Source organism: Podarcis erhardii (assembly GCF_964252035.2).
Source record: "Podarcis erhardii genome assembly, chromosome: 2".
In the NCBI taxonomy this organism is placed as follows: domain Eukaryota; kingdom Metazoa; phylum Chordata; class Lepidosauria; order Squamata; family Lacertidae; genus Podarcis; species Podarcis erhardii.
The window spans coordinates 21,163,577-21,182,669 of NC_138498.1; the positions used below are offsets into that span (position 1 = coordinate 21,163,577).

At 44.1% G+C, this 19,093-nt stretch overlaps 1 protein-coding gene and 1 long non-coding RNA gene across 5 annotated transcripts in view; one reads left to right on the forward strand and one right to left on the reverse strand.

Annotated features, from left to right (window-relative positions):
- RHOT1 (ras homolog family member T1) overlaps nt 1–12,321 on the forward strand; it is a 54,779-nt gene extending 42,458 nt beyond the window's left edge. For 2 of the 4 annotated variants that reach the window (XM_081849654.1, XM_081849656.1), the window contains one exon: nt 11,109–12,321. In XM_081849654.1, coding sequence (XP_081705780.1) covers nt 11,109–11,226 — 118 coding nt within the window. In that variant the 3' untranslated portion in view covers nt 11,227–12,321. Of the gene's footprint in view, nt 1–1,938; nt 2,021–7,589; nt 7,734–11,108 lie in introns of those variants that run through there. The other 2 variants (XM_081849653.1, XM_081849655.1) reach the window with 2 other exon arrangements.
- The window catches only part of LOC309335167, a 157,470-nt gene extending 138,799 nt beyond the window's left edge, over nt 1–18,671 (reverse strand). The window contains exon 1 of the long non-coding RNA XR_014153416.1: nt 18,333–18,671. This is a non-coding gene — a long non-coding RNA (uncharacterized lncRNA). The remainder of the gene's footprint in view (nt 1–18,332) is intronic.
- Between the last annotated feature and the right edge of the window lie 422 nt (nt 18,672–19,093).

A 19,093-nucleotide genomic window follows, 5' to 3' on the forward strand; every position in this document is an offset into this window, starting at 1 on the left:
GGAACTCGGACATTTTGGCTCCTGAACGCCACAAACCCAGAAGTGATTGTTCTGGTTTGCGAATGTTCTTTTGGAACCTGAACGTCCAATGGGGCTTTCATGGCTCTAATTGGCTGCAGGAGCTTCCTGCAGCCAATCAGAAGCCATGATTTGGTTTTTGAATGTTTTAGAAGTTGAACGGACTTCCAAAACGGATTCTGTTTGACTTCCAAAGTACGACTGTATTCTAAACCTCCACTTCTTTTACTCCTTCTTATTTGTGTGCAGTACAGTGATACCTCAGGTTACATACGCTTCGGGTTACATACGCTTCAGGTTACAGACTTCGCTAACCCAGAAATAGTACCTTGGGTTAAGAACTTTGCTTCAGGATGAGAACAGAAATCGTGCTCCAGCGGCGCGGTGGTAGCAGGAGGCCCCATTAGCTAAAGTGGTGCTTCAGGTTAAGAACAGTTTCAGGTTAAGAATGGACCTCCGGAATGAATTAAGTACTTAACCCGAAGTACCACTGTATCTGCTTTGCATATAGGCACTCAGAACAAAAAAAGGGGGGGGGGTGTCTGTCGCCTCTTGAGTGCAATTGCAAAACTGCCTGCAGGTTTTCAGGATGTGAGCATAGCTTATCTGGGTTTTGCTATTTCCCCCACTGCCCCCATTTTAGAAGAACAAGAAGAGGAAGAGTTTGGATTTGATATCCCGCCTTTCACTCCCTTTAAGGAGTCTCCAAGCGGCTAACATTCTCCTTTCCCTTCCTCCCCCACAACAAACACTCTGTGAGGTGAGTGGGGCTGAGAGACTTCAGAGAAGTGTGACTGGCCCAAGGTCACCCAGCAGCTGCATGTGGAGGAGCGGAGACTCGAACCCGGTTCCCCAGATTACAAGACTACCACTCTTAACCACTACACCACACTGGCTTTTACTAGGTGGCACACCTGTGGGAGGTTTATGTGCGAGCCCCATAGAAAGAACAGTGTGATATGTGGTTCTGCAGTTTCAGAGAACAGCAATAGTTCTCTTCTCAGGAAACTTCAGAATATTCGTGCCTCTCCTCTGTACATCTCACTGATCTCACTGGGACTCTTCGAGGTAAAGGAGGAGAGCATTGCAGCCTTGAATTAGAGCTGACAGTTTTAGACACACATTAGACACACTTCTAATCTTTGCGATGGAACTGTTCCCAAAAAGAAAGTGCATTCCGTTAATTGAGGTCTTGAGAAAATGAATTTCTGGACCACAAGCCTGGAAGTTTAATGATACTTTATTCTAGCCGGTAAGCGGGGAGCTGCAAGACTGAAGTTGTAAGCCTCATGTCACCCTTGGGGGTGGAGTGGGCAGCGGTGTGGGGAGCAGGGGCAAAAAGCCTACAGTATGCTTCACAGTAACTTTTAACAAGTGCTCTGGATCCACAGACCTTTTAAAAAGAAATTATAAAGAAGGAAAATCACTGCAATGCTGAAGTATATCCTGTAGTGCAGGGGTGTGGAATCTTTATCAGCCGAAAGGCTGCGCTCTTTTCTGGGGCCCCTTTTAAGGACTGTTGCCATTGGTGGGCGGGGCCAGAGGCAAAAGTGGGAGGGGCAACAGATTATTACTTTTATATAGTCGGCTATTCTTTATTGTTTCTTCTGAACAAGCAAGAAACATTGACATATTCAAGGACAGATTCCAGGAAGGCAAAAATGCCCAAGGTGTAAAGCACAATGTGTGGCCTGGGGAAAGTTTTTGGGGCAAAATAAAGGGTCTGTTATTGGGCTGTAGGTTCACCAACCCTGGCACAGTTGAATGCAGTAGTCTTGGTTTGAGCTTTCCAGGAATTCTGACTTTAAAGAGTTGATTAGGAACATGACTGATTAGGAACAAATACTGTACACCACATGCCTTCGATAAAACAGTTGAGCCATGCTGGATTATTTTTGTTTCATTCATTTTCTCCTTTAGGCGTTCATTTTCATTTGTCTGGCTGGCATTAACTCTTCTCTTGCTGCATTCTTGTGCCTCTCTTTGAAAATGACGTTTCTGAGTGTGCCTTCTAATTCCTCGTTTGTGTGTGTGCTTGGTTGTTTCCATTTGGTTGTCTGCATGTCTTGTGTATATTGGAGGCTGATATTCTGTGTTTGCCTTGTTGCCTTATTCCTCTGGTATGATTAGTTTTACTCTGGCCTGAATCCCTTCATGGGTAAAGTTGAAGTTCAACATGATGGTGGGAATTTCCATCTGAGAGGTCCCCCCCCCCATCTTGATTCTTTGAAGCTGAAAGCCTATTGGAAAGGCTTTTTCTTAAAATAAATATAGATTGGCCATTGTGTTAAAAGAAGAAGAAGCAAAAACCCAAGTGTTTTCATTTTTGTGAGTTTCATAAATGGAAAAGAGCTACACATCTCCAGTTACATGGAATCAATATCTTGGTATGTTGCGTTGATTATGCGCTGAGCCAAGAATGATTCCAACTAGTGTTGGAGAGCCATCTTTATCTCTCACTTTAAATTACCATATTTTTCAGTGTATAGGACTGAAAAATAAGTGTATAGGCGTTGTGGTGTTTTTACAAAAAAAAAAAAAAAAAAAGTTTTAAAATTGGGGCTCGCCTTATACACGGGTAGTGCTGAGGGGCGTTTTCTTAATTTGGAGTCCCCCAAAATTGGGGGCATCTTATACATGGGAGTGTCTTATACACGGAAAAATATGGTATATCCTCACTTTATATTCTCTACTACCCTGAAGATTTTTTTAAAAGGTCACAATTCTTTGGCTTGTTTCCCTTTCTGATGCTGTGGGAAATGATTATGCTTCCCAGTTTCTTTGCCCCCTTCCAAAGGTCTGGCATTGGGACTACAAAGATCAGGAAAAAACCCAACATGGTGCCCTTCACGTATTGTCGGACTCCAACTCCCAACTGGTCTGGGATCATAGGAATTGTAGTCCAGCAACCATAGTGACTAGCCTTGGCACGCATGGCATTTTAATTTACAAGTGCCTGTCATTGTTGTGTGTGGCAGGGCCATCATTTCTTCTTTGCAAACTCCTATACCTTTCCACCCACAATGTTGCCTTCATTTGAGGGTTGTCTTTGATGTGCTAGATTTATCCTCCCTCCATCTTCATGAATGGCCAATTGGTATTTGCAAGTGTGACGCTTGATTGAACAAGAGGTTGGATTATCAATTCAGCACTCAGTATTGATGGCAAGATGAGCTGTATCCTTCTTTGTATGAAGTAATGTGTAACTGGGGGCTTATGAAGCCTCCCCACATTTTATAAGCCTTACTGTATGTCCTCCTGAGTTCTTAAGAGTAGATTTAAGTCTGTTCAGTCCTGATCCTGATTATTCATTTGGTTTGTCTTTGGAAGAAGCTTGTCAATATTGTGCTAACTCTTTACCCTGGCAGGCCCATTATAACTCAGTAGTAGAAATACAACTGTAGGCAGGTAAAAATAAATAATTAGTCCAAATGAAATACTTGCCACCTATTTTCTTTTCCTTTTATTCAGGAGGATCTTCCCCGTCTTGTCGCCAAAAAGAAGCTCCCAAATTTCTTTTTAAACTCTCTTGAATTCAGAGAATTATGGGAAAGTGTGGTTGAGGAGAATAAAAGATCTGCTTGACAGAGTTTCAAAAGTGCAACAGGTTAGGGTAGGCTTTTGAAAAGGAATCTAGGAAGAAAAAATAGTGGATGTGTATCTCTGCATTAAGGACACGGGTGGCGCTGTGGGTTAAACCACAGAGCCTAGGACTTGCCAATCAGACACCGATCTGGGCGTTTAAAGGCAGGTTAGTGATGTGATAAAGCTTTCCTCATATTTAGCATGCAGGAAGTCCTGAGTCTTGTCATAACTCTTCCCAGTTATCTAGTTAAGGCTACTAAAACTTTGAGGGAGTGAGGATTGAACAATGCGTTAGACCAGGGGTCAGCAAACTTTTTCAGCAGGGGGCCAGTCCACTGTCCCTCAGACCTTGAGGACTATATCTTGAAAAAAAATATGAACGAATTCCTATGCTCCACAAATAACCCAGAGATGCATTTTAAATAAAAGGACACATTCTACTCATGTAAAAACATGATGATTCCTGGACCTTCCTCGGGTTGGATTTAGAAGGCGATTGGGCCGGATCCAGCCCCCGGGCCTTAGTTTGCTTACTCATGTGTTAGACAGTCATCTTGGCTTCTGCATGTTCCTAGCTTGTTGAGTAGCATCACATTCCCAGGCAAAACTAATGGTTCTGCTCAGTTAATGCTGCTGGTGTGATAACTTGTCTTATGACTGCTAGTTAGCCCAGTAACTGTGTTGAAATTGACAGTGTACACTCTGCTTGCAAAATAGAATATCTGTTGCTTTTGTTTGGAAAGCACAGTCTGCATTTATTAACATAAAATGCTTGTTTTGTTGATTAAATAGAAATGATCTTTCTGAAACATTGGTAAACCCTTGTGCATGTGCTCTTTAAAAAGGGAATGTAAAATCCTAATGCACTATTAATACTCTACCTGTATGATCTAAAGAGATTTTTTAGGGTATTAAAGTTGCACTGTAAATGGCTTTGTAAAACTTTCCTGCTTAGCCTAAACAAGTTGAAGCCACTGTTCCATAATCACATAGGGTACTAATATATAATCCAGCTATTGGTTTACATCCTGCCCCCTTTGAAATCTTTAGAAATGAAGGAAAATAATCTGTGCTTTAATCCTGGAGGCACTGTGTGTGAGTGACTCCCATGTTTTGAGAAACTGGTTGATTACCTGCCCTGAATGGGGCTGCACTTCCTTTGTAGGAGCAGGTACGCAGCCTTGGGGGGCTTCTGGACCCTCTTTTGTCACTGGAGGCCCAGGGAGCCTCAGTAGCTAGAAGCACCTTTTACCAGGTGTGCCTGGTACAACACATACGGTGGTACCTTGGATCCAGACCACCCTGGAACTCAGATGTTTTGGCTCCTGAATGCCGCAAACCCGGAAGTGATTGTTCCGGTTTGCAAACGTTCTTTTGGAACCCAAACATCCGATGGGGCTTCCGTGGCTTCCAATTGGCTGCAGGAGCTTCAGCCAATCAGAAGCCGCAGTTTGGTGTGCGAACGTTTTGGAAGTCGAACGGACTTCCAGAATGGATTCCCTTCGACTTCCAAGGTACAACTGCACAACTGTTCTGGACCAAGAGAGCCTGACCACAGCGGTTTGGGCATCAGTGACTTAAAAACTGGATTACTGCAATGCACTCTATGTGGGACTTCCCTTGTGCTTGATCCAGAAACCGCAGTTAGTACAGCAGCTGATAGGAGTGAGACCCTGTCAGCAGATAACGCCTATGCTTAGAGATCTGCAGTGGTTGCCGATTTGTTACTAGGCCAAGTTACGATGGGTATATAAAGCCCTTGACACCCTGTGTAGTTGCAGGATTGCCTTCCTCGACCGCTTTGATACGTTTTCAATTACTTGTTCTTTAACTCTTATTGATCATTTTAATATGGTTGCTATCAAGCAGTATATAAATTTTGTGAAATAAATAAGATAAATGGAATATATCTGCTTGTGCGGGCACATGTTGTGTGCTTGTTCTCAGACCATCTCTGCTAGCATGGGAATTTTTTGGATGAAATTGTTAGGGTTCAGTTCTTAGAGGCTAAAACTAAACTTGAGACTGGCTGTTCTAACAGTTAAGTAGTGCAGAAGTACACTAAGCACCCTTCAAAGTCAGCACAGATATATTCTGGTCAAATATGTTTGAAGTGGCCCAACCTTAAGTTTTTAGAAAATGCATTTGGTGAAACTTCTATCTTTGGGTAAACAGATGCTTTCTTGGCTGTTTTCCTACATCACCACCCCCAGTTCTCAAATACGTTTCAAAATAAAGAGCTTTGCTTATGGGTGGCATTTAGCTGGCTGGGAGTGGCTATTCTTCCCTTCTTTCATTTTGTACTTTGAGGGCACGAATACCTGAATACAGATATTATACACATGAAGTGCACAGCAATGTGTAGAATTAGATTAACACCTTTTTAAAAACGGGGGGGGGGGGATCCTTTGCCAGCTGCTGCTTCTGAGGTGTTTTAGACGCACCTTAATTCTGTGTGTGACTTTAGGGGGCATGCTTCTGAATATAAGAAGTAAACAGTGAGAATCTGCTCCCAACACACTGTAAGAAAGCTATTTGCTTTCTTTCTTTCTTTTTCTTTATGGATATTTCGTATGAACGAGTATGTATGCCTTGAGTATGTTTGCCTTGCCTAGCGAATGGGGATCTTAAGGTAGCTTCCTGTATATTTAAACCACAGTAGAATAGACAGTTGGGATGCTGGTGGCGCTGTGGGTTAAACCAGAGCCTAGGACTTGCTGATCAGAAGGTCGGCGGTTCGAATCCCCGCGACGGGGTGAGCTCCCGTTGCTCGGTCCCTGCTCCTGCCAACCTAGCAGTTCAAAAGCACGTCAAAGTGCAAGTAGATAAATAGGTACTGCTCCAGTAAACAGCGTTTCCGTGCGCTGCTCTGGTTTGCCAGAAGCGGCTTAGTCATGCTGGCCACATGACCCGGAAGCTGTACGCCGGCTCCCTCGGCCAATAAAGCGAGATGAGCGCCGCAACCCCAGAGTCGGCCACGACTGGACCTAACGGTCAGGGGTCCCTTTACCTTTACCTTAGAATAGACAGTGGCACACTCACACAATAGACAGTGGTACACTTAGAATGAAACCAGGTTTTGTGAGGAAAACAGGCAGTTCCCAGGCTTATGTACCCCTCTTAATGCTAATGAGGGACCAAGGGGACATTTGGTTAACAGCTGATTCTCCTCTGTGCATGTCCCAATTGCTATTTTTGCTTTGTTGCTCCAGCTAGTCTAGAAGACCCTGGGAGCATTTGTAGGGTGAGAATTAGTTGGCAGAAGAAACACCAAGCACCTCGATCCAAATGCCCTCTCCTCATTTTCATTTAGTGGCAGGCACATTTCGGAAACCTGTTTTGTGGCGTAACGTTCTGCCCTTATGATGGCACCACTTGACCTTGCACAGTAATTCTATGCTTTATTCAAAAAAGCAGTGTTTCCATGCATACTGTAAAACTAAACAAAGCAAGCATACAGAAGCACAACACAAAATCAGGAATAATGAGTGAGTGTGGATCCTTTTAATACTGGATCATGCATTTGAGAACCTTAAATCTCTACGCAAGCGGAAGGAAAACAAATAAAATACGGAACATTCGAGTTTGGAAGCAAAAAACAATCCATTTGATCTAACTTCAAATTTTCCCAACAGCCCTTCTGTAAAATTAAGGCACATTTCAGAGATAACAAACAAAAAGGTTTTTTGTGAGTTAAAAATATCTCTGAGGAATATCACCTGTTCTTTGGCAAGAATGCTGGATCAATTTCCGTGTCACCTGGCAATTCTTTTGCTTGGGATGGCTGTAAAAAAAAAAGTAAAAATACTTTCCTTCCACTTTGATAATTAATTTTTACGTGCCACTTTAATAACCTGCACACAAAGCAAAGGCTCTCCTTGTTAAAAAAACAGACTGATAGCTGACTTGTAAGCTGTGTTGGTGCGTAACTTGACTGTTTCTCGCCATGCTATGAACTGCCCACTGTGTGCATGTGTGTAAAAAAGGTTAAGAGCCGCTGTAGCTGAATTGGGTGCCATGCTGTTATCAGACGAGGAGAGCAGTATTGTTCACCAGGTGCACGCCGTCCGCTCTGTAGAGGATTCCATCTTCATGGAGTCATCCCTTGATCCTCAGTTACTTGAAGACAGGTAACACAATCTTGACTTCATCTCTCCCTAGAGGAGAAACTCAGACAATGCCTTGCTCTAAAATACTTAGAACTAACCCCATGCTAGAAACAATTGCCATTAATCCGTTTGAAGTTCACCCCTGCCCAAAAAAGGATTTGGAGTTTGTCTGTAGGTGGTTTTGTTCGTGGCTTCACTGATCACCCGCAGTAAATAGTCAAAGCACTTAATTTGCATGGGATTTCGAGATGTGCTTGAAGTGCTGCCTAAATCCCTGGAGAATCTGGTTTGGCCTCCTTGTGTAACAGTGTGTAGCAGTTGTATAATCCCTGCTTTTATTGAAGGAGCCCTGGTCATTTTTGAATTTGCACTCCGAAACCTGCTCTGTCTGTTAGGGTGTACGTGCACTTGGATGTCTGCCTCGTGTACTTTAGAAGTTTCCCCATTATTTCTAATTTTGATTTTAAAACGCCTAGGCCAGAAAATTCTTTCTAGCCTTTTGTTCTATAGGGCAGTCCTAAATCAGTTCCGTAACACTCAAATTGAGAATCGCTGTGCCTTGAACTAAGGTCGCTGCAGTGACCTTTTTGCTTGAGACCGTGTCTGTCGCATTGTGGTAAGCCACCTTATTTTAGCCAGGCTAGCTGAGCATGCTCACAAAATGGTGCGTGTTGGGAGCTTCCAGGTCACTGGTTGTGTGTTTTCCTTTGGTCTTGTCAAGCTCATCGTGGCTTCCTTTCATCTACCATACCCATGCTCTTCTGTTGCATTTTGTTTTCCTCATTTGATATCAAGGCCTGGCTCACTAACCTCTTAGCTCGCATTACCGTTTTTACAGCATTATGAGTCCTCCAGTTGTGCCATTACTACACATGGGCCAAAAATGAAGAGGAGGAGGGAGGGCGATAATTTTGTAGTTGTCTACTGTACTAAGAAAATGCTGTTAACAATTTTTTTTGAAAGACGACTTTGATTGACGTTTTAAGGAAACATGCAAGAACATAAAAATATAATGCAGTCCCAGCAAACCAGGAAGCAAATGGGAATATTGCAGTTATAAAATAGGAAAATAAAAAAAACCTGCTCTTAACAACAACCACATGAAAGCCACCCAAGAGCACTTTTCCAGCACCCCTCTCTAGGTGTTTTGCGAAGCTGATGATTACTGTAGCTTGGGAATCACCAGCGTGGGTTTGTGCTTATGTTATCTAAACCAGTCCTTGGTATCTGTAGAGACAGCTCCAAAGGGGAAGGGGTGGGCGCTAGGGAGAAGAGGGTAGACCTAGGAGGTTAAAATACCTATAGCCGGCCCTGATTGTGTGTTGTTTTGATATGATAAATACATTTATAGGCATTTTGCTGCTCTAGCTTTTGGAAAGTATTACACTTGTCAGTTCAAAACGGCCCATTTCATTGCATGAGAAAATAACAGGTTAAATTGTCAAAATGGGAGTTCAGGCATTTGAAATGATAGCAAGACACATTGACTGCCACTCTGATCCTCTTGAGCCCAGTGCACCAGGAGATAATTATTGGTTATATCTTAGTGTGTAATTCTGCATCAACTTTCTATAGCCAAAGTATTTCCGCGAGCCTGGTTTTCCCAGACTTCATCCCGTTTTGAGAATTTTCTTATAGCCCCAATCAGTGGAGGCTTTCGCCAGTGGCGGAGGGGCAAGCAGCCACTGCCAGTTCCCCTCTTGAAGCCCCCAGCCACTTGCACTGTTCCAGAGGGTCTCTCGACCCCGTGGAACAGATTTCTGAGGCTTAATGGGGGCAGTCTGCAAAAATACTTCCAGCTCCATCCCTTTAAGCCAGCAATAGCTTCTGCTGGATTAGAGTCTGTGCCCTATATTGGCCTCTGAAATGAATGCATGAATCTTACTATCTTACGTTTGATTATTTATCACTTCTTTCTAGACTGCTTTGGGATCTCAGGGCTGTTCACATTAACAGAACAGCAAACAGTACAAGAAAATCACTGAAACCATCATATGCATTGAAACCCAGAAGTTCAAACACACATTGAAAGTGTCCATCAGCAGATCTGTATTAATGATCCAGCACAAAACATCGAACCTGGATACATGAAATATATCTAAAGTTTTCTGTGAAAACTCAGCAGTGAGGGTGACTGGCACTCCTCCAAGGGAAGGGAGTTCCACAGATGGAGCACCACCACAGACAAGACCCTATCCCATGTCACGGTGCAACAAGCAATGCTCATTGGCAGGACTGCAAAAACAGCCTCCCCTGTAGATCTTAAGGCCTGAGCCAACAGATACAGGGGCAGGTCCTTCCTGTGTTTGGGCACTAAGTTGTTCAGGGCTTTATAAGTTGATATCAACACTCTGAATTGAGCCAAATTTGAGAATAGGTGTAATATGATTCCACCTAGAACTCTAGCTGAAGCTTCTAGACCATTTTCAATGGAAGTCCTACACACATCCAGGCATGAGGCTACCAAAGCGTGGGTCACTGTGGCAAGACAGTCCTGCTGCTGGAATATCTGGATGCAGGTGGCGCTGTGGTCTAAACCACTGAGCCTCTTGGGCTTGCCAATCAGAAGGTTGGTGGTTCAAATCCCTGTGATGGAGTGAGCTCCCGTTGCTCTGTCCCAGCTCCTGCCAACCTAGCAGTTTGAAAGCACGCCAGCGCAAGTAGATAAATAGGTACCGCTGCAACGGGAAGGTAAACGGTGTTTCCGTGCGCCCTGACTTCCATCACTGTGTTCTGTTGCACCAGAAGCGGTTTTGTCATTCTGGCTGCATGACCCAGAAAGTTGTCTGTGGACAAGCGCCAGCTCCCTCGGCCTGAAAGCAAGAAGAGCACCGCAACCCCATAGTCCCCTTTGAGTGGACTTCACCGTCCACGGGTCCTTTACTTTTACCTTTACCTGTTCCTGGAATAGCTGGAGCAGGAAATAGCCACTTATTGCCACTGAGGCCAGCTGATCTTCCAGTGACACTATTGGATCCACAAGTACCTCCAAGCTACATACCTGCTCCTTGAGAGGGATCATGATTTTGTCCAGGCAGTTCATCTCCACATTTCCTGGACGCAGGAACTACTCATAAGTTCTTCCGCCTTATCAGTATTCATCTCCGTTTACTCACCCTCGTCGAGCCCTTTACTGTCTCCACGCAATAAGTTTGATTCATCAAACAATAATTTCAATTATATCAAATTGGGTTTTCCTGTAGCTGAGCAGTGCTTTGAAAAGTTGGAACAAAAGCACTGACTCCTAAGATTTTACAAGAAATAATTGAGTTTGTGTAACTGGATCGAAATTGACTCGTGTAATAGATTTCCAAAAGCAGGCTTATCTGTGTGTCTTCTTTCTGGTGTTGCCACCACAAAATCAGTTACATTTTTCTTATGCTTTTCGTATTGCAGGCATGTGACGCAAGCAGACCTCAAGAGCTCCACCTTTTGGCTTCGAGCGAGTTTTGGTGCTACAGTCTTTGCCGTTTTGGGCTTTGCCATGTACAGAGCATTACTAAAGCAGCGATGATCTGGAAGAAAAGCACGTTTCTCGCAGGGGAGGGGCCTACCAAAAGGGAAAGAGAAAGAAACTTTTATGTACATTCTAAATCCGCTAGAAATATTTATATATGCAAGTTACTTTATTACTTGTAATTCATGGATAAGATTATTTTAAATGATAGCTCTAAACTTGCAGTATTGCAATGGTTGTGGAAGATGTTTTTGCATTACAGTGGCTAACTGAAAACGGCTACATTTGTTAAGGCCCAAAGGGAATTATTGTAAATATAACTTGTATATATTAAGGCAGCGAGCCGTAATGTCCCCCAAAGTTATTATAATTGGCATTAATAGATGTTTCAAATGGAGTGAGCGAGAGTGTAATTAGAATTTGTTTTAAGCAATGTAGGTTCAAGTCCAGGATCACCATTCATTTATTTATTTCACAGGTGTATGACGTTCTATCTTTGGGCTCACCGTGCTTGGGGGAGGGTTGAGTTCCCTCCTCTTTCAGTAGCTGAACTGCTCCTTTACCCACAGATCTTATTTCACAAGTGTTTCATTCCCACTGCAGCTTTCATTGGACTTGGATTAATTATTTTTACATCCTAGGTTAAGCAGCAAAATGTGCCGCAGGTCAAGAATGGGGGGTGGTGGGTGGGAGAGAAGGAGAGCTGTGCATTCCCTCCGACAGAAGAGCAGCAAGCATCATCCGTGTGTTTGTCAGAATCTTGACCCTTGTGTGCCATTCCGCAACTCTCTCGTTTCCCACTCTGTTGTGTTTTGCAGACTTTTCAAAGGGGGGCGGGCGGCGGCAATCAATTTGTATATTACAACTGTTTATAATTCCAAAGTGTTTTGTTTCATCCTCACTTCCGCAAGCTGGGCGTATGGGGTAGAGCCGAAATATTACACAGTGCTTTACTCTCTACTTGGTAGATTAGTTGCATGGTTTGCACTGCGTCCTATACTTCGCTGGAATTACCTGTAGGTGGCATTTTTGAACAAAAAAGACGGTCAGGAAACCTCATAAGCGGAAATTCCTCACTGTCAAACCTATTCCTCCCCCCCCCCATTCACTGGCCTTTTCAAGTATTTCAATAAATAACTCTACTGTGCTGTGTTTTGAACACTCATTCTTGTACTTTTCTAAGTGGTATTGATTCAGTGTGCACAGCAATGCACGGCACTATAGCACAATCCAAAGGCTTAAAAGAAATGTTTAAACCTGTCTAAGAAATGCTGAACTCTCGCTTAGTTCAAATCTCTGCTCAGTCACAACTCTCGCTGGTTGATGTTGGGTAATCATCTCCTAGGGCTGTTAACATAAAAATGGGGAAAATTCAAGAGGGCCCAGGAGGAGGAGCAGAACTGCTTGTAGGCCTAGAATAGTTAGCAGCAGTAGTGCTCAGTGGGTAGATATCAGTCCCTGGCATTGCCAGGTAGGGCTCCACCTGGAAAGCTACTGCCAGACAGTACTGAGCTAGGCAGACCAATGATCTGACTCTGTAAAAGGCAACTTTCTGTGTTCCTGTTCATGCATTACCCAGTTTCCACTGGGAAATTCCCCATGAACAATAGAGGAGTTTTGGCCATACTGTGCAAACTGAGAAGAACGCAGTTCTAGCAGCGCAGTGACTGGCCTGGGCTTTCAGGCATTAGAAACCCCCAGAATGCTTGCTAGGCACACATGAGAACTGGAAGACCCTTGTGAAGAACTTTTGGCCTTTTATCTGTTTAACCCCCTCCCCATTTCATGTGGCTGTAGTTCCATTTCAAAAGATGTAAATGGACAACTTGCAGCTAATGTTTCAGGCAGCTGGCTCCTTGAAAAGGTGGGTACCACTGCCATTACCTTAGTTCAGAGTGTTCAAAAAGGTGGCTTTGGGGACTCCTTTTAGCTTCCATTTTGTTCACAGTGAACAGCATGGTTTCAGAAAGCCAATTAAGCACTACTTTGCTCCTATAGTTTAGGTTGGATTGTGTCTTCCCACATAACAGCGGTTAGGAATGCCATGAGATTTTGAGGTTGATACTCGGAAAACATCGTTTATGACTTAGCTCGGATTTCTAAACCATTACCATAATTACCAGGAAGCTGCTGCTCGTAGCACTGCTCTTTGGAGAACTTGGTTTTGTAAAACGTGGGAGTTCCCCTTTCATGTCTTTTCGTTATGGGTACAAATGGATCTGTAGAATTTCCACAGAATTGTTGAAGCTGGCTTATAAGAGGAAACTTGGTTGCCAGGAAGGAAGAAAAAGCACTAGACATTAGCAATGAGAATTCTAGCCGTACATCCTAATTGCAGATTGCTGAGCATTGGACAACTTGAACATGAGGGTATATATATATCCCCTACTGTAATACTGTGCTTGTATGACTAGTGGCTGCTATCATGGGAATGGAATCATTCTTGTGCACGAAGGAATGGGAAGTAGCTGATTTCTGCATATATGCAAATACTTTTGCAAGGAGCGAAGCGAATTCTGCTTGTGGAAGGCAGAATGATAAGTAGGTTCATGCCATGAGGTGTGGGGAACATGGCGCAAGAGGAATTAATACAATTCTGTTCCCACAGTGAGACACACAAATGTCCTTTGCAGCGAGTGCCTTATTCTGGTTCCAACCCAAGCATGGTCTGCCCTGAAAAGTAGAGGTCCTTCCTAGGCCTACTGCAAGTGCTGGGAAATTAATTTAAAATAGGGTTTCAGTATTAATAAAATCATCAGCTGAAAATCTCAAACTCTGTTAAGATCTGGGGCCTAACTGGGCCTTGCCTCCATGTCGATTCCCATGCCAAACCTGTTACATTTATCTTGTGGGGAACTCACTAATATTGTACAGGAAGCTTCCTTACTACCTCAGTTGCTGTGTTATAAAATAATTTCCCATGCAGTTTCAAGTACCATGAGAATAGTTACATTTGATTATGGGGTGGGGGGAGTAACACCCAGTAAGATATCTATGATGCAGTCATACCTTGGAAGTCGAATGGAATCTGTTCTGGAAGTCTGTTCGACTTCCAAAATGTTCAAAAACCAACGCGCAGCTTCTGATTGGCTGCAGAAAGCTCCCAAAAAAAGTTCAAAAACCGGAACGCTCACTTCCAGGTTTTGATTGTTCGGGAGCCAAAACGTTCGAGAACTAGGCTGTTCAACTTCCAAGGTATGACTGTATAAATAAGTGCAAAAGCACAAGCTGAATGTGAGTGGCCTTGCTACATCTGTTTTTAGTCAACATGGGAAAATGCCATGTACCCATCTGGATAGATGTGTTTCCCCATTAGGTTTTCTACTTTTTCCATTAAAAAAAAAACCCACCAACCGTTTTTCTTGCTTCTCTGCTTAAAACATTTGCTGCGATTTTGTACGCTTGGTGCCGGCTGGCTTTGCTTTCAACAAGAATCGAGATAGGATGCAGATTGCCATGGCAATGTGTGAAAATAGCTTTTCACATCACCCAGTTGCTATATCTGGTTTTTGGCAGATGGGAATGCAGTAGCTGATTGGTGCTTGAGAAAGACGGTGTGAAGGAGCCAGCCGAAAGACAGTACGTAGCAAGCAGAACATGCAGGTCTACCCGTTAGGTGGAACAGACTTCCAAATATAGGTTCATGTTGCTTCTGGAGCTCTGTAAACATTTCCCCTAATTGGTACTGCATTTGGGCTTTAAGGACCATGCCACAGCCTGTTAGAGTAGCAAGATGAAGTATAGATTACTTGCAATTAAACAAGAATACGAATAGAACTGGCTCTTAGGGATGTGGGATGTAAGTTACTGTAGTGTGAAACCTGGCTCTTGGTACCATTTCCATTTCACATTGGCAATGCAACAACCTTCCATCTTGCACTTTCTCCTCTCCACCTTATACCAGCTACCTAGAGAAAGCTGGCAGAGTGCCATGTGCTGTGCCCCCCCTGCTGATCTGGCATGACAAGTTTCTCAGAAAGAGACAGGGATGCAATGATAGCAAATCACCACAAGCCCACATGATGCTCTTTCGTTTTGCTTTGAAACCACCTGCACCGTTTCTGCTTCAGGCGTTGAAACTGAGAATAAACATCCCTGTTGGAGTTTCACCTAAGGAGAGAGGCCACTTAATGCTTTAGCGGTCCAGATTTAATGCCGGATATGGGTAGGGTTTTGAAAGTTGACTAGGAGCTACTATGCATGGCCCTCCATTGGGTGGTCCTTGATGATTTCAGCTGCTGCAGAACACCACGGCCTGCCTCTTCTGCTGCTTGCATTGGTTCCTTGTTTTCTACACACAACAATAGGTACCGTTTTTGACCTACCTTGTTCTTGATGACTCGGCCCTTGATGGTCTTGGATAACAAGTCTTCTATCACCGTGACCTTGACTCTTTGTTGAGACTTCTCTTCACCCATCAACTTCAGAAGCAAAATGCACTCTTGGCAGACAGCTATCCCAAATCCCATTCTCTCAGAGGACCACCCAAATGGCCTTTTGTTGTTCTCGGTTTGGGTATTCCATAGCCAGGATTAATTAAGCAGCTTCTTGCAGTTTTCTGCATTGCTGCAGTCACAAACCTGGCCCAAGTTCTCATACCACAGAATGCCTCTAATGCAGGGATTGCCCACATTGCTGCTCCCCAGATGTTAAAAGTACATCTCCCATCTTCCCTTGCCATTGGGTGTGCTGATTGGGACTGAGGGGGGTCCACTGACACTTGGAGGGCACCACCTTGCCTACCGCTGCTCTTGGGGGTGCTTTGTCTGCAGCTGCCAGGAGACAAGGTGAAAAGGTGTGGGGTTTTTTGTCCTGTGACACGTGAGTAAGTTTCTCTTGGCAGGCAACAGAGCAGGGACAGCCTATAAGTATATAGACTTTTGGTCAAACGTTGAGAATTTCCCATCATTCAAGCCTGCTCAACCTCAATTACAGGTAAGCAATTGATTTATCATCATCATCATCATCATTATTTGAATTGATATAGTGCCCTATGCCCGGAGATCTACAAAATTTACAAAACGTGCAGTACGTATAAAGCTTGCGGTGGATTTTTAAAAAATTAGCTTATGTAGTAGTGCCTGGTTGCCACCTGGTGGCAGTGTGGCTTCAAAATATCTATGCTTTTCAGCTTCTGCCTTGGTCCTATTGGTTTCCATAAGAAACCTGGTTTAATTGCACATTCTTTTCTCCCTCTGATATCTTCTACTAATTATGCATTTGCTTTATTTTTTAAAAAACTTCCATAGCAAGTCTTATGGCACAGGAAGGTGAACTTTGGTCATCGTGGTTATTTATTTATTTATTTGTTCCTGTTATTGCTTCGTTAGCCAGAAATGGGACTCTTGACACACACAGAATGCCTCCAGCTACAGTGGAAAAACTCTTTTCCCCAGAACACAGTGGCATCAGATCTATTTTTAGCATTTTTCCTGTGCTCTAAACCCCAAAGGTTTTCCCCCTTGGGGCAGAAGAGGCGCTGCAGAATTCCATCACAGTTAAAAATTACTTTTAAGATCACCCAATACTATTCTTTCCTGCCACTTTGCTTTTGTTAGAATGAGGGTGGGAAACTTGTGGCCTCGCCTGATGTCGGACTCCATTTAGCCCCAGCCAGAATGATCAAGGATGCCAGGAACTGGTTAGAGCATGGTGCTGATAACACCAGACTTGCAGGTTTGACCCCTGTATGGGACAGCTGTGTATTCCTGCATTGCAGGGGGGTTGGACTACATGATCCTCAGGGTCCCTTCCAATTCTATGATTTGTATGGAAATGAGTTGCACTTTTTCTTTGACAACGCATGGAGGGCCTGCAGGTCCCTCTTCCTTGAATAAGGGACACCATCTAATCCACTTTATGGATGCAGGTGTGCTGCTGAAGGAGGGAAACACATTATCAGAAGTGAGCCAAGCAGCCTGTGTTCAAACTCTGCCTTTGAAACCCAATACTGACTGTAGCAGGATCACGCCTCCTCTTTTGTATTATTAGATTTAGAATAGTAAAGGTAAAGGGACCCCTGACCATTAGGTCCAGTCATGACCGACTTTGGGGTTGTGGCGCTCATCTCGCTTTACTGGCCGAGGGAGCCGACATTTGTCCGCAGACAGTTTTTCCAGGTCATGTGGCCAGCATGACTAAGCCGCTTCTGGTGAACCAGAGCAGCGCACAGAAATGCCATTTACCTTCCCGCCGGAGCGGTACCTATTTATCTACTTGCACTTTGACATGCTTTCGAACTGCTAGGTTGGCAGGACCAGGGACCGAGCAACGGGAGCTCACCCCGTTGCGGGGATTCGAACCGCCAACCTTCTGATTGGCAAGTCCTAGGCTCTGGTTTAACCCACAGCGCCAGTCGCGTCCCTAGATTTGGAATAAACCTGGTTTATTACTAGTTTATTACTGAGGAAAAATTAGAAGCTCCCTTGAATCATTTTGGGAAAGATAAGATACGGTGTGCGGTGGTTTCTCTGCTAGCTGCTAATATGCGCTCTGATCTGCCTCCAGATTGAATCAGTATTTTTCTTAAAAGCCAACTTCCTCTTGATTCCTGGACCGACGTCCACTTTAACAAATGTTCTGTTCTAACGGAACAACTGTAAACTCAGCAACATCCATTGCGGTTTCCACGTCTTTCCTGATTTACAGCCCATTCTGTAATGTACATTGCTTAGGTGTGGGGAGTCTTTTGAAGAAAAGAAAAGGGGGGGGGGAGCCTGCTTTATCAATCCTTGTCTCTCTCACATGCTCATGCAAATTCCACCAACCAATAAGACGGAGCTGTATTAAAGCAATGTCACACTGCATTGGATTATTATTTTTTAAAGTGCTCTGCTGCATCAGTTTTGTTCCAGTTCTCTGCAGTTGCTATTTCAATTAATGAGGCTACTCCAAGGAAGGCGGGTGGGAAATTAATTTTGGAACTGAACTAAAGCCGAGGCTGGCAAAAGGAAGACGGTTCTCAATAACAAGTTGTCCTTAACCAAGGGGAAGAGGAGGCTGACATGCTCTGCAAAGGACTTGGTTTGCCCTCAGAGGAGCATGAGCTGTAAAAATAGTTACAGGTCTCACAAATCGTGCAGCAAGCTGTCTTAGTTCGTTGCGGGGGGGGGGGGGGAATCCAAGTAGCGACAGCAGTGTATTATATTTGGGTGCTTCCAGACTCTTGTTAGGGACGCTGGTGGCGCTGTGGGTTAAACCACAGAGCCTAGGGCTTGCCGATCAGAAGGTCGGCAGTTCGAATCCCCGTGACGGGGTCAGCTCCCGTTGCTCGGTCCCTGCTCCTGCCAACCTAGAAGTTCGAAAGCACGTCAAAGTGCAAGTAGATAAATAGGTACCACTCCGGCGGGAAGGTAAACAGCGTTTCCGTGCACTGCTCTGGTTCGCCAGAAGCAGCTTGGTCATGCTGGCCACATGACGTGGAAGCTGTCTGCGGACAAACGCTGGCTCCCTCAGCCAATAAAGCGAGATGAGCGCCGCAACCCCAGAGGCGGTCACGACTGGACCTAATGATCAGGGGTCCCTTTACCTTTACCTTTAGACTCTTGTTAATTTCAAGTGGGATTCAATCACATGCTAGCAAATTCAGGGCTGTAGGAGATGGGTCATGCACAACAAACTCACTCCCCGCCCCCCCCAAAGACTGCATTTTGCAAAATGGTGCAAAGATGGCAGTGGAAAGTTTTGGGTAACACTGCAAACCAATTGGGATGAATGCTCAATAACAGGTCATCTGGGGGAAATGCCTTTTATTAGGGCCAAACAGAATAGTCACAAAGTAGGGAGCAAGCTTTTTTTTTTTTACAATCTCTTGGATGTTGTCTTCAGCCTGGATGTTAAGTGACTTGAACAGCAAAAGGAAGGAAGAGCAAAATGCCTTGTTTGGCCTCCCAAAATGTCCTAAGTCTTAAAGTGGAATGGAGGA